We start from the raw sequence: 15,838 nt of genomic DNA, 5'->3' as shown, positions 1-15,838 counted from the left end.
TGCTCAATGGATTTCAGTTCGGATTGTTTATATTTGAAAGAAATAGACCTTCTGCACAGCACTTGGTCATTGTATTGTCTTTTTCGTTTTGCTAACTAGTTCTTAGGTCAACTTAACAAATTTTTCTTCTGAGTAGAATTGTATCTCCTCTATCATCCGAATTCAGTTCTGATTGATGTTTTGGGTTGATCTTCCCTTGGGAAACAAAATTTAGTCCTTTGTTGCTTTTCCTGTTGTAAACCATTAGTCGTGGAGGTTGGTCCTCGCATGCATTCACATTTCAGTTCTGTTTGTTTTGATAGTCATGGTTGTTTTTGATGGCAGGCCAGATGAGCTGCTACGTCCTTGATGTTCTGGTTTTCCTTTGTAATGTTGCCCATGGGAAAATGGTGACAATAGTCACATAATGGACAGCTCTTGAGTTTTAGTTGATTTCCTTTCTCCTCTAAAAAACAAACCTCGTCATTGTGTTATTCCTTGAATACCTGATTGATTGATTGCTTTTAAGCTAGTCTTGTGCAAATATTAACACGGATTGTGCTTCTTCGTCCTGAACAAAACTTGGCTGAGTCTCCTGACAGTATTGCAGTAATGGTCCTGTGATGCATCACCAGTCCTGATTTTAAGAATGGACTTCATCTCATCCCTTAAGTCCTATGAGTATAACATGTTACAGTGAGTGAAGAAGCTGGTATAAAACATTAGCGAACTCCAGGGGTTTAACCAGGATTGGGAAGGTTGGGAGTGTTTTTCTGAAAGTAGGGAGTGTAACTTGGTCGCAACTGGTTGTACTAAATATAACTATTGCCCCTTTTCCACCAAAGCAGTTCCAGGGCTGGTTCGGGGCCAGTGCTTAGTTTGGAACCGGGTTTTCTGTTTCCACTGACAAAGAACTGGCTCTGGGGCCAGAAAAACCGGTTCCAGGCTAGCACCAACTCTCTGCTGGGCCAGAGGAAAGAACCGCTTACGTCAGCGGGGGGGCGGAGTTGTTAAGACCAACAACGATAACAAGACCGCGAAAGATCGCCGTTTTTAAGCGGCGAGAAGCCGCAGCTGCACAAACGCGAAGTTATTTATTATTGTTGCTGCTGCTTCTTCCGTGTTGTTTTTGCTTCGATATTCGCGCCAAGGTTTAAGCAAACGTAGCGACGTAACTGACGTATACAGCGACGTAATGACGTGGCACCGTGAGCGATGGAAAAGCAAACTGGTTCTCAGCTGGCTCGCAAGTTGAACGAGTTGTGAACCAGCACCAGCACTGGCTCCGAACCAGCCCTGGAACTGATTTGGTGGAAAAGGGGTAAAAGAGAACAAATGAGATTCCGCCGACTCTGAAGATAGATAGATAGATAGATAGATAGATAGAATACCTTTTAACAAGTTTTGATTTTACGAAATACACAATGCAAATGTTGCATCATAAAATGTTGAATCATTTTGATTCTGTTAAGTGCAATAAAGAGGAGTTAAAAAGTGAAATTAAGTTACAAATGAAAGGAAATTTTCCTGTAAATACTGTACAATACAAAATTTCAATAATGGTAGTTTATGAAAAGTACTATTTTAAGATGTAAATCTTGGCGAAAGAGAAACCAATCGAAACCGAACGCGTGAAAGTGATCATCATGCCGTTACCATGGGAACCGTCTTTTATGAATGTGGAAGTGGGCTCTCGGCTCAGAGTCCGGTGTGACTGAGGAAGGTGACAAGTTTTGTTTCATCTAATTTAGGTCATTTTAAAACTATATATTATTTGACAGTGGGCACGTAGACAAACTTTACACATTCCTATGTTTATCGTGCTTGTATGATCAAAAATCTCGCGAAGATATTTACTATCTAAGCACATGACCTACTCCTTCTAAACCTGCCGAGCTTCGCTGGTAAAGCTCTCAAAACTCGTAGTATTTTGCTTCCATTCAAACCTCGTTTCGATGTCTGACCAATAAGAATTGCTACATTTTTGGTGGTAAATTTTGATTTTCTCGATTTAACTTCCATATATGGACCGCACGTGTGCCGGGCCCGCCCCGGGAAACCGCTAACCGTTGACGAATTCCACAGAAATGTACAAAATTGCTTCTCAAAACAATTTTGTTTAGCATGGGTTAGTATAAAATTTATAGGTTGTGTTTTTTGAGAATTGGCCATGTAAAACGGCTGCACAGCTCAGCCTATGGTGAGCTCTCACCATGACAGCTGAGAAACCTCATTAGAAGCATGGATTTCCCCCCTCCCTTGGCATTTACGATCTGCTAATGACCCGGTGTTAATCAAGCGTTCTCTGTGTGTGTGTGTGTGTGTGTGTGTGTGTGTGTGTGTGTGTGTGTGTAGGTTGCTAAGGGGATAACATGTTGGCTGGGTCTCTTCGTCTCGCCTCTGGAATGTCTCTTCCCTGTGCATCACCCCACCACACGGCTTTAAATATTTCACGTTCCTGCGTGCTGCGTTTACAGACCGTTTCACCCCTTTTGAACAAAGTAGGATCGACCTCACGTTGACGCCAAGTGTTGTGCAGACTGCACCGTCTAAGCGTGATTTATAGAACTTGGTAGCTTTCCACATACTGCAGAATTTCATCACAAAAATAGAGGTGTGCTGATATTGCACTTTATGATTATTGGTCAATTTGATATCGCAGTGTTCCGAATGCAAATTCTGGTACCCAGATGTGGTTCCCAAACCTAGTGCCCACATTTTGATTGATTGATTTATTTTGTAAATGTTACCTCATATCACTATGGAGAGAACCGTTTTGAAATGTTATTTGGAATCACATTCAAACAAGCCACATTTGTTCAGAGGGTGAAAGAAAGGAGATGTACCAAAATAGATAATGGTTTAAAAATGAATAGTTTTTTTTTTTAATCCCCTGCTGGCCAAAAGGCCCGAAGGGGATTGTCGTGGCGATTTCTGTCTGTTCATCTGTCCGTCTGTTCCAGGAAAGGGTGCTCACCTTCTCAAATCAATTCCTCTCACGATTTTTGGAGGAATTTCACAAAACTTGGCAGGATTCTTTCTTATGTCTGTAATACATGTTGTAATGTTCAATTCGGTCACATTTTACCATAGTTGTGGTTCTTGATTAACAACCTTGTACTTTTGACAATTTCATGAAGGTGCGCTCGCCTTCTGACATCGACTCCTCTCTCAATTTTTTGGACGAATTTCTTGAAGCTTGGTAAAAGGCCTTGTTATATGACGGTAATACGCAGATTGCGATTTTAATTTTGTTTGTGAAAATTTTCCCAGAGGTTTGACCCTTGATTAAATAACTGACAATTTCACAAGGGTGTACGTTCTTCTGAAATCAACTCCTCTCGCAATTTGTGGAGGAATTTCACCAAACTTGGCAAAAGGCTTTGTTATATGACGGTTATACGCGTATTGAAATTTTTGTTCAGTTTGGGCAAATTTTCCCAGAGTTATGCCCTTGATTATTAACAAACTTTGGCAATTTCATCAAGGTGTGCTTGCTTTCTGAAATCAACTTCCCTCTTTTTTTTTTTTTTTTTATTTATTTATTTTTTTTTAATTTTTATTTTAAATATTCCCCGCTGGCTGAAAGGCCTGAAGGGGGATTATGTTATGGTGATTTCTGTCCCGGGAAGGGTGCTCACATTGAGATCAACTCCTCTCTCAATTTTTGGAGGAATTTCATGAAACTTGACAGGATTCTTTGTTCTATATTGGTAATGCGCAGGCTGTAATTTCGTTCAATTCAGTCGCATTTTACCAGAGTTATGGCAGAGTTGCCAGCGGGGGATATTTTGCTCTCTGAGCACTTTTGTTTTAAATAAGCTGATAAACCCATTTCTACCTGACAGCTGTATTTTATTGTTGCCATGTTGGAAAATGTTTTTTTGTTTAAATAAATGGTGACGTGATTTTGGTTTCTGACATCCCAAATACTTGGCCATGTTGTCAGGCGTTCCAGCAGGCTGGAAATGAGTCCTGAGGCAACACATCTGTTCAGTTATTAAGTACTCCACATCAGAGACTGAGGACTCTAATATCGTTTGTGAAATGTGTAAATAAATTGTTGATCGTCACCATTTTTATACGAAAGCCATTTTTACGCAGACTGTAGACTGGGCAGTGGTGGCTCAGTGGGTTAAGGCTCTGGGTTACTGATTGGGCCACTGGTGGGACCTTTAACACTTGGCTCAATCTCTCAACATCAACCCCACATAGAAATGGAAAAGATGTATGAAAGCTGCATAGTGTGTGGTATTTTCTACTTTTTTCAAGTTCGGGAATAAAAACGGACAGATTTTCTTCATCCAGCCTTCTCAGCGAATTCCTCAAAAACGAGAAGTGACCCCGATTCAACAGAGCAACAGAAGTAAACTCGAACATGCTGAAACGTTTATCCAACATGGGTTTTGAATTAATGCATGCATTCAAATACATTTATGGTGCATTTTATAGTAAGAACTCCATGTAATCGAAGCATATTAACGTTTGATTTTCTGACGTGTTTGTTTATGGAAGGTTGTCCGCTTTGTAACAATCGGATGTAAAGTTGTCTGCCATGAGAAAGTCCAAATACAAGTTTCTTAGGAACAAGCTTTATTTATTTATTTATTTAATTAATTAATTAATTTTTTGGCAAGACAAATCAGGGGATCGGCTGCTTTATAGCTGCGACAACGTTAAGAGAAACTTTCTGCCCGGGTTCTGCCTACCTGAACAGACTTCATAGTACTCCTTTTCCATGTATGACCTCAATCCCTCTCATGTGTCCTTCAGGAAAATTGCTTTTAGGCTCCTTTTACTTTGTGCAGCATGAATCAAATGAATCAAACCATCTAGCGAACAAATTAAAATCAGTTTTTCAAATTTGCTCGGGGAAAAATGGACATGAGAAACCATTAAGGTTAAATAACTGAGTGGCAGGAGGTATTGAGGATTTTCTTTGTCCTTGCAGAAAAGGACAGTCCCATAATTCTTCACACCAGACAAAGTGAATGTGTGTGGGGGGGGAGATTGCAAATGAAAAATAATCCTCTTCTAAAAGGATTACTCCAGAATGAATGTGATCTCTAGCTATCTATTGATGATAAATGCAGAAATGTGTAAACACAGTGAGAGCGTGTGTGTGTGTGTGAGAGAGCATTGGTTTGGGGAGTGTGTGTGTGTGGGGGTTAAATGCTTGTATGCTAACTGCGGTCGAGCAGCTGCGTTTGTGTGGATTTGTGTGGTTTGAATGGAAGCTGAATTAGAGTGCTGTCGAAATTGACTTTTTGCTTCCAGCGCAAGTAATGTGACTGACTGACACATTCATTAAGAGCCAAAGATCAATAGAAAGCAAATTTAAGATGCCTTTGGTTTCTTGCTAGTGTGCATTTTTGTGGGTTTTTTCTCCTTTTTTTTTTTTTTTTTTAAGTCACTAAAACGGCTTCTATTGCATGCTTCTGTTAGAGAATCGTGGTGCTTTGTGTTGAGCTTTCTGCTTAGCCGCAAAGACCATGAATTATCCCAGCGAGCTTCATAAATCTGTGCAAGACCTGCGTTCAGGTTGATGGGCACAGTTTTCCTCGTGTGGCAATAAAGATGATTTGACAGATGTGGAGTCGCTGCCCACGCTCTTCTGTATGTCTCACTTCTGTAGGGGTGTATTAATAATTAAGTAGGTTTTAAAAGAATCGTTAAGGCTTTATAAATAACCTTTTGCCTGCTTGAAATCAATTTACTTTGGTATTTTTAATAATGGGCCTTTTAAAAAAGGAAATGGTTTTTTTTTTTTTTTTGTTATATTGACTTTTTCAGAACATAAGGTTAACTTTTTGAAATTTATTTATTTAAAAAAATAATTTTCACCAAATTCCCATGTGGTGAACAGAATTATGGGATTGCTTTCTTTTGAAAAATATGCCGTCTTTAAATTTGGCCACTTTTTTTTTTTTTTTTTTTTTTTTTTTTTTTTAAAAGACCGCCGCTCGTGTCGCTTAACAAATGAGGTGTTTTGATTAGGAACATAAATGCAGCCCAGAGATGCTACCTGCATTCTTAATTTATTTTATTTATTTATTTTTCTCTCTCTTTCAGGGTTTCACTTAGTCCCGCAGTTGTCCTCGATCGTTCCCGAGAGTTGTCTGCTGATTTCGGTGGGCCTTGTAGTGGGCGGGCTCATCAAGCTCCTGGGTAAGAGTCCCCCTGTACTCGAGTCCAATCTCTTCTTCCTTTGTCTCCTCCCTCCAATCATCCTGGACGCCGGCTACTTCTTACCCATAAGGCCCTTCATGGAGAACCTGGGCACCATCCTGATGTTCGCGGTGGTGGGCACTCTGTGGAACTCTTTCTTCATTGGTGGCCTGCTGTACGGCATATGTCAGATCAAGGGTGCTAACCTGGAAACCGTGACTTTGCTGCCCTGCTTGCTGTTCGGTGCCATTGTTTCCGCTGTGGATCCTGTAGCCGTCCTGGCAGTGTTTGAGGAGATTCATATCAACGAGCTTCTGCACATTCTCGTGTTTGGCGAGTCGTTGCTTAATGATGCCGTCACAGTGGTGAGTACCTCAAGGTTCCCCAATGGGACCACTGCTGTATTATACAATTTACCTGTCAGTAATTATTTATCTAAAAAAGCTTGAGCTTCAGGAAGGAAGTGCCAGCCAGGATACCATATTCCATAGTGTGTGTGTGGGGGGAGCTCTGAATTTTATTTACTTGACATTACAGATCGCAAACTTTCTTCAGTGTCCACATGTGCAAAATTACCTTTTAAAAAAAAAAAGCCTAAATGCGCTTTATTCCATATTTTGTTGCCTTTTTGGGGGGGAGGGTGTTTGAATTATTTCATCCTCAGTTGGTTCAGCAACATGCGCCGCCATTTTGTTTTTCTCTACTCGCAGTACACGAGTTGATAGTCTAGTAGTAGAGTAGCCAGTCGGAGCACATGGATGCTCATATCCAGAAAATGTGGATAGAATAAAAAAAATTGTTCTGCTTACATTTTGCCCCGCCCTCACACAAATGGTGATTAACTGTGCCTGAAAGCAAAATGAATTTGATTTAATTTCATGCTCCGATTGGCTGTTTCTCATCACTGTACTCGGTGCTTAGTTACTGAGGGGTTTCAAATGATCTGATTCATCACCAAGGAAATCAACCGTGCTTGAAAATATGATCAACATTCTGGGCTAAAGTTATGTAGTGTGTGTGTAGTAGGGCTGCACCGATTCACCACGGTGCACCGAAAATAAAGTTCATACCTGCCGTACCGATTATCGATCCATGTAGCTGTATTTTCAGTTCGATTAGGTAACATTTTTTAATTTCAATTTTTACTGATTTTTATAAACCCACTTACTGCGCAACCATTACACTTGCATTGTTAAATCGATGCAAGAAAGCGATTTGGCCAGAATAGCGCACAGCTTTGCTTCTAAATAAAACATGCAATTTGATCAGTTTGGGTCCTTGCTCTTGTCCAATCAGAGTGGCCGACACTTTACATGGCAGTGCCAAAATGGCGGAAGCCAAGCTTAAAGGAACAGTCCACCGTACTTCCATAATGAAATATGCTCTTATCTGAATTGAGACGAGCTGCTCCGTACCTCTCCGAGCTTTGCGCGACCTCCCAGTCAGTCAGACGCAGTCAGACGCGCTGTCACTCCTGTTAGCAATGTAGCTAGGCTCAGCATGGCCAATGGTATTTTTTGGGGCTGTAGTTAGATGCGACCAAACTCTTCTGCGTTTTTCCTGGTTACATAGGTTTATATGACCAGTGATATAAAAAAAGTTCAGTTACACAAATTGAAACGTAGCGATTTTCTATGCTATGGAAAGTCTGCACTATAATGACAGGCGTACTAACACCTGCACGCTTTGGCAGCGCATTGATACGGAGCTCAGATATCAATGCGCTGTCGAAGCGCGCAGAAGGTGTTAGTACGCCTGTCATTATAGTGCGGACTTTCCATAGCATAGAAAATCGCTACGTTTCAATTTGTGTAACTGAACTTGTTTCATATCACTGGTCATATAAACCTATGTAAACAGGAAAAACGCGGAAGAGTTTGGTCGCATCTAACTACAGCCCCCAAAAATACCATTGGCCATGCTGAGCCTAGCTACATTGCTAACAGGAGTGACAGCGTGTCTGACTGCGTCTGACTGGCTGGGAGGTCGCGCAAAGCTCGGAGAGGTATGGAGCAGCTCGTCTCAATTCAGATAAGAGCATATTTCATTATGGAAGTACGGTGGACTGTTCCTTTAAAGATCCTTCGTCTCATCTTAAGTTTGGCTAGATTTTGTGTTTCGAGAAGACACGAAGGACATCACGACGTGCCGCACATGTTATGTTGCTGTGAAGTACTGGGAGGGTCAGCTACAAACCTCGCAAATCATTTAAAGCGAAAATGTAACATGGATGTGAACGAAGTAAATGCTGCCGAATTGAAAACTGAAAGTGTTACGAAAGTAGTAAAACCAGATATGCGGCGAGAGTTAAAACTGACTGATTTACCTGGTATCAGTTAGAGTTTAGAGCCAAAGTCACAAAACAGTTTTACATGTTGCGGAGTTACGAGTGTACGGACAGTACTGAATGAACTGTTCTGAATATATGTAAATATGAAATAACTCTCTTTGAAGAGGAAAGTGTTTGTGAGCAAGAATGACTGACTGATACTCACTGCTCGGTGCTCAGGAGTTCATCAGTTCAAGCTGCCAAAATTTGACTTGGTTTGTTTTGTTTTAAGCATTTTACACTTGTGTATCCTGTTCTTTAGTCAGCGTTTGGAACGTTTTGATCTTTCCAGATGAATTTCAATAAGATTTTGTTGAAGTTTAAAATCTGAGGTTTGTTTGTCCTTTATATTTAGTTGCAGAATCCAATCGAAGAATCTGAATTGCGAATCGAATCAGTGTCTTAGTGAATCAGTGTGTGTGTGTGTGTGTGTGTGTAAGACTGAAAGTGCATATCATGGGTAAATTCAGGAGCAAGATCAATGTAATTCTCGTATTTTATATTAAACTTTGGTCAAATATCGGTCACATTTTGTGCAATTTTTTTACCTTGCGCAATACCAGAAAAATTCAGTTGAAATCGAGCCGTTTGAGGCGAATTGGTCCGCCTCTGAAAAAACTTGCCATTTGGATTTCCTGGCAAACACTGATTTTCGTGACGTCATCTGCAGGACGCCTCCTTCTGAATCCTACGTCAGCGCTGGTTTGTTTATGAGAAAACGACCTGGTGGTTTTCTGCAAATTTCTTCAACGTTATCATGTAATTATTAAAATGGTTAACAGATGTATCGTAGGAGGGTGTAGCAACACCAGTCTTGATGGGATTAGTACTCATCGTTTTCAAAAAAACAGACAATGAGGGAGAAATGGGAGCGCTTGGTCTACACAGGCTGTGCACTGAAACCGTGCAAAGCTCGCGCAGCCTGCTGGCGCTTCCGCAGGTGACGTCACGAATCTGGCTCCAGACTCCCTTGGGATTTTTCCAGATGCGTTTTATTTTTTTTTTTTTCTGCTGTAGACAGATAGCCTTGTGCAAAATTACCCTTCTGGATGAGTGTGTAAAGGGGCATACTTTTCATATAAAAAAACCCCAAAATGAATTTGGTCCGGGATATGCACTTTAAGCAACACCAGCTTTGCTGATTGAGTATGTTGAACCAAATCTGAAAATTGAATTTGCGGAGAAAGTTTTACTTTAATTCTAGTGAAATGATCTTGCTGCATGGACAGGTATTTTTACTTGATAAGACCTCTTAGAATAAGTTGGTTGCGATCTAGAACTAGGTTTAATAATCTCAGAATTGATGTCTTGTATTCTTCTAAGACGAAATGCTAGATCGTTTCAACTATTCAAGAGATTTTCATTTCCTAAGACATGTATATAATTTTTTTTGTAGTGAAGAGGGTTGAAAAAACAGAGCATGATTCTCTAAACTGATTGATTGATTTTTGAAAGCAAACTACCGAGAGTGTACCGTAAAGTAAATACTATAGTTAGTGCCCAGTCTGTTAGCATTTTAACACCGAAGCGATTGGTATTCAGGCATGGAGCATCAAGCTTGATTGTATTTAAGTCTATTTTGTGAGCTAAAGACAGACATTTGGATTATGAGCTGTAATTTGTGTTGTATTGTTGAATGTTCAGTTTGCTGTTTTGAAGTAAAACTCGTACAGCAGCTTTAATCTTGTAACCATGTTCTCTGTCTTCAATTTAGATGAAGTGATTGTATTTTTTTTTTCTTTCTTGGTTCCATGTTTCAAACCGATATTTAATTATACAATCAAAATGTAAACAGTAGTAGGTGGCTTTTTTTTTTGCTGCTGTTTTGTCTGCTTTGTTCCCTGAAACGTGCATGAATACAATAGTGAATCCAGTTTACTATCAGTTCAGTAAGCAGATTTATTTTGTTTGATTTTCAGGTCTGTTTGAGGTGGTGGAGAGGCACAGACTCATTTAATGTTATTCAGAATCGCCAAATAGCGTGATGATAAAATGATGCGTGTGTGGCGGCCTAATGTGTAATGGACGGAGGTTGTGGTGGATGGTTGGGTTTTTTTTAAATTTAAGGTCGTATCATTTAAATAATTTGTTCATTTTTTAATACAAACCCTTCATTGTAGCTTACAGAAGAACAGGAAGTTCAGAAGTCCTGCCCATGCTGCCACATATCCTATGACTTGATTAACACAACATTGACTGTGGGAGGAAAGCTAGCAATTAGAACATCTTTAAAGCAGACGGACTGTTTTTGTTTGTCTCCTTATTTCTCATGATCGAGTTTAGAAAGTTTTATTTATTTATTATTATTTTTTAAAACCAATGAGATTTCCATGGCCGCCACACATGTATGAAAATGACTGACTGATACTATGAGGGTTTTTTTTTTTTGTGCACACTTGCTTGCCTGCTTGAGTGCTTGCTCACTAGTATTGCCTTTTTGCATCCTTGTGTATCACTATAATTGCATGTTTGTGTTCTTGCCTACTCGTCTACTTGCATTAATGCCTATTTGGATACCCATCTAGCACCCTTGCACTTGTCTGCTGGGATCCTTGTCTGCTTGCATACTTGCCTACTAGTCTAATAGTTTACTTCCATTAACGCCCAGTCAGATGTTAATCTAGTGCACTTGCCAACTTGTTTGCTAGCATCCTTGCTGACCAGCATCCTTGGCTGTCGGTCGCTCGGATATAGACCAAGAGCTACAGTTGATGTTTGTCACTTCTGATGTGATGGGATTTCTCTTTCTCTTTAGAGTTTACAGGAAAACGTTCAGAGCGAAAACATCCAGTGAGCAGCCACTCCATGGGATCACCACTTTATTGCGGTGGAGTGGTTTGTGTGTTCCACTGACCCCTAGAGCTATACCAGTGGGAGTTGTGTACTCCTGGTAGGGCCACCCATGGTGGACAGGTCGAAGGGTAGGGGCCTGACAGTGATCCCACGGGTTCTCCAGGTTTGGGGGTTGGGCTGAGGGCTGATAACCCGCTTCTGTAAAAAAGGTGTATTACAGAAACCAGAAGCAGAGCAAATTCACCATATAGTGGGAGTGCCATGGCACCACCTCATGAGATTGGATGACCCCTGAGAGCCAAAGCCAGCGGGGAAACTCCCAGGTCAACAAGGCCATGGGTGCACCCAAAGTGGAGACGGACAGTAGAGCAGGAAAGGGGAGAGATGGGCTGGAGTACATGGCGGCCAACAGGAAGAGGCAGAGGAGCTTTGTGAAGACCCTATGTGCCACAAGGATGATAGGAGCAGTTCTGTGGATGGAAACGCTTGGTTAATTAAAAAAAAAAAAAAAAAAACCAGTGGATAAATAATCACTCTTTACAACCGTGATGAGCAGAAGACATCTCAAAAGTTTTGGTGAATCTGTGCCCACTGTAGTTTCAGATTCCTGTTCTTTCCTGAAAGGAGTAGAACTCATAAGTAGTCTTCTTGCTCATAACGTCCTGAGATGCTTTTCTGATCATCACGCTTGTAGTTACGATTTACCGTAGGATTCCCATCAACTGGCTCCAGTCTGACCTTTCTCAACAAGGACTTTTCTGATCTGATCTATTCAGCCTCAGGACTGATGCGTTTCAGACGGTTATTAATCAGAAGTCAAATTTAATACATTACATGCTTTCGTCTAAACGGGGGCGCTGCACCCTCTTACCGAAATGCTTATTGAACCCCAAGTCACACTTGGGCCATGCACTTGTATGCTACTGCACAACATGCAGTCTTTCTCAAAATGATCTTTTCTCCATGAAAACACCCCAGCAACGCCACGTGACAATGTGTCTGGCAATCAAATACGTTATAATTACTCCAAAAATATTCCAATCATAGTAGATACACCGTCAGACGGTGCAAAAATGATCCGAATTGGCATTTTCCAGACCGAGGCGCCATGTTTAGTTGTTTACTTGTCACAGCTGCTCTCGTGAGATTTGACACAGGTTACATACAAGGTCAGCTGACTTGTAGAGCGAGATTTCTCAAGACTGAATGACCTTTCACCCACCGGCGCTGGGGGCTTTTGACAGAAGTTGTTGTTTTTGTTGACGCTTGGGCATTTAAAGAAGTCATCCCACAGCACGAAACAGAAGAAAGCCAAAGACTGTCCGGGGCAGAAGATGACGGCTTCTTTTTTCTGTCACAAAGCGGATAAAGAGGTTTCCGATGGCGAGTCATGAGGAATTAATATTGTGTAATTTGAATTAAGGCCAAACAAAATGTGTTTCTGGTTACCCACCCGACCGACCCTGTAAAAACACTGCGACCCTTCAACTGTTTATGACCACGATAAACTATTTCTCGCGCCCGACCCAACCTGCTTGGCAGCCACCTGGCGAGTTAAACGAGAACCGCTAGGGCATCATATAAACCACTCGGTATTTGCCAAAAGACACGAGGCCCATCAGGAGTAAATTGGGGAGGCTGGGACCTCCCCTGCCCGAGTTACGAGCGTCCGAAGTCGGGCAGGAGCTGCCGATAGAAAAATGAAACTAAAGCCGAGCACCGTGGCTCTTCGTCCCAAGGCGCGGGGCTAGCCCGCCCTGGCAGCGCTGGTTCGTTGGGGACAGGGCAGAGGTCTCATGCGGGGAAAATAATTTGGTGTGGATATGGCTAGATAGTGATTGAAATAATGCATACATCACAAGTAACTGTTTGCTCAGGGTATAAATCAGGTATTCAACACTTCCAATGCTATTCTATACTCAACTTAAGATATCTGAATTGATAATAAATCTGAAATTGGAGGAGTTTGTGTCAGTGAAATGATACATTCCTTGATTTCCTCCTGATTTAAACCTTAGAGCAAATAGTATGAACCATGGACTAACAAAGCATTTGCATTTATTTTGCAACACAATTTACAAACACAGAATAGGAAACTTAAATATAGGAAATTTAGTTTCTTTATTTGAAAAGAAAATGGCACGGAGCAGCTGTATTCATTAGAACAACATAAGTGAACATTGCATTCATAGACAGAAGAAAAAACATGAAGGAAATATAATGTCATTAAGGCTGAGATGTTAGGCATGCACCCAATTTTGATAAACACACAGACATCAGTTTTAAGTATGAAAGTCCCCACTAGGGATGGTGAAAACTAAAAAAAAAAAAATCTTGACCGAGCCTCATTAGCCGGTTAAAGTCGGTTAACCTACGAGTTTAAACAGGGATGCAAACGGCGTGCCTTTTGGCGGATGCCGCCTTTTTCACGGCTGAATCGTGCAGATCCGATTTTTTTTTTTAGGGGGGGCGTTGGAGTGTCTGAATAATTTCATCAGAGTAAATTCTGTATTAAAATTACTAAGTGGGCAGGTGCCGTTGCGGTTCGTGAGGCGTGGGAGGTGTGTGTGGGGGGCAGTGGGTCGGAGGGCTGCGCACGTTTTCGCAGAAGCTGCGCAGGTGCGCGCGGCTTTCTGATTTGCTGTTTTCTTCTCGTGCTTCTTGTATTTTGTGGACTGTGGCGGCATTTGCTTGTTTAGTAATTTTAATACAGAATTAAAACTTAAAAAAAATTAAACACTTAAACACTTAAATTAAAAAAAAAAACTCAAACAAATTTCACACTCTGTGTCTCTGCTCGCAGCGCGCGGATGGGAGAGGGGCTGCTCGCTCTCACACACACATGAGGGAGGGGCTGCTCCCTGTCAGAGACACATTCACACAGTTCAGTGCAGCTCCTGCTATAGCGACTGCTATGCGCACTGCATCACTCTCTCAATTTCCCACAGGGGAATTGTCTCTAGTTTAACCGACAGCCAAAAAAAATTAACCGGTTGACGTTGATTCGGTGAAACAGTCATCGGTTAACATCCCTAGTCCCCACTAGTATATAAAAATATATTTTGGAAATGTTCAGAACTGAAGGGATAGATCTAGGTACTGGACCGCCACCACCAAATAGATCATCCACCAAAATATTCCCATTTTACCTGGAAAATGAAAGTATGCCATCATTATTAGAACAATTTATATACAAGTGCATCCTTATATCATCAATATCTGATGACTAGGTTTAGTTTTGAACGAGTATTTTGCAAAAAAAAAAGTTTTCAAAGGAAACTTCTCACTTTTTCCTACCTACCCTAGAAAATTTGTCGTAAATTTTTGGGATAAACAATTTATTTATTTTTTTTCCCCCTACCTACCTACCCTATTTTGAAAACCCAGGAAATGCATATATTTTGTTTGGCCTAAGTGTTTGTGACAGTTTTATTTTCTTTTTCAGTGTTGACAATTTATTACAATTTCCCTTTCAAATAGCCGCAATGTCCCATTGTAGCCTCAATTTTTCAAAGGCTTCGCATGGTGGAAGGGGGGAATCCCCCCCCCCCCCCCCCCCCGCACTATCTTCACTCCCTCGCTATGGTGAGCGCCCTTGTACTAAATTTTTCTAGAAACCCCCTGCATTATATATGGATTAAGGAGCACTTCACATCAGATTGTTACTGTTGTACTGCCTGAGTAAATCTATAAGCTAATGTACTGTGATCATATCATATACAAGTGTGTGCTGATGGCGTCTACTGTGTGTCCCCTCACGTTCTCAGGTCCTGTATAACCTGTTTGAGGAGTACACAGGTGTGGGCACTGTGGACGCAAAAGACGTCTTCCTGGGCATTGTGTCTTTCTTGGTGGTATCTCTGGGTGGTATACTGGTAGGCGCCATCTATGGCATCCTGGCGGCCATCACCTCCCGCTTTACCTCACACACGCGTGTTATCGAGCCACTTTTCGTCTTCGTCTACAGCTACTTGGCATACCTGTCAGCTGAGGTGTTCCATCTGTCCGGTATCATGGCGTGAGTACCTCAACGCACCCTGGGAAAGATTTATTTATTGTTATTAAAGTGAACCCCACAGGTGATCATAATGGATAATGAGCATTACAGAATTTCTTGTACAGTAGCTATGTTGCTAAACGTTACTTACATACATATCTAGCTAGATATAATTTATAACTGTAAATTTTGTTCTGCTCATTAAGAGGGTGGTGTCGCTGCCTAGTGAACATGCATACCAGTAAACATGGCATTTATTTGTTTTTAAATGTAATAGCATGAACTATAGTACTGTGCAAAAGTCTTAAAGGAGAACTGAAGTCATTTTAAACTTGCTTTGTTTCTTAATTACGTTTACGGTTTTAGTAACCTTATATCGTGACTCGTATCGGCAACTAATTGCAATTAAATATTATACTTATCGGCCTATTCGTTTTTTAGCCGTGTTGAATTTAGTTCGTTTGGTCCACGGCAGGCGTCGCTTATCCGCGCGATCTTCACGAGACTTGTGCGAGACTTCGAAACGCCAGGTGTCAGTGGCGCCATTTTGAAAACCGTTTTCCAAATGAAAT

The 15,838-nt window shown here is 41.2% G+C and overlaps 1 protein-coding gene across 1 annotated transcript in view; it reads left to right on the top strand.

The window, feature by feature from the left end:
• The window catches only part of slc9a1a (solute carrier family 9 member A1a), a 137,764-nt gene that overhangs the window by 66,963 nt on the left and 54,963 nt on the right, over positions 1–15,838 (top strand). The window contains exons 2-3 of the mRNA XM_060900323.1: positions 6,052–6,512; positions 15,037–15,287. Coding sequence (XP_060756306.1) covers positions 6,052–6,512; positions 15,037–15,287 — 712 coding nt within the window. The remainder of the gene's footprint in view (positions 1–6,051; positions 6,513–15,036; positions 15,288–15,838) is intronic.

This window comes from Neoarius graeffei, chromosome 19, assembly GCF_027579695.1.
Source record: "Neoarius graeffei isolate fNeoGra1 chromosome 19, fNeoGra1.pri, whole genome shotgun sequence".
Taxonomy (NCBI): Eukaryota; Metazoa; Chordata; class Actinopteri; order Siluriformes; family Ariidae; genus Neoarius; species Neoarius graeffei.
Note: the sequence above shows the minus strand (reverse complement) of the source record. Positions and strands in the feature narration are given on the sequence as shown.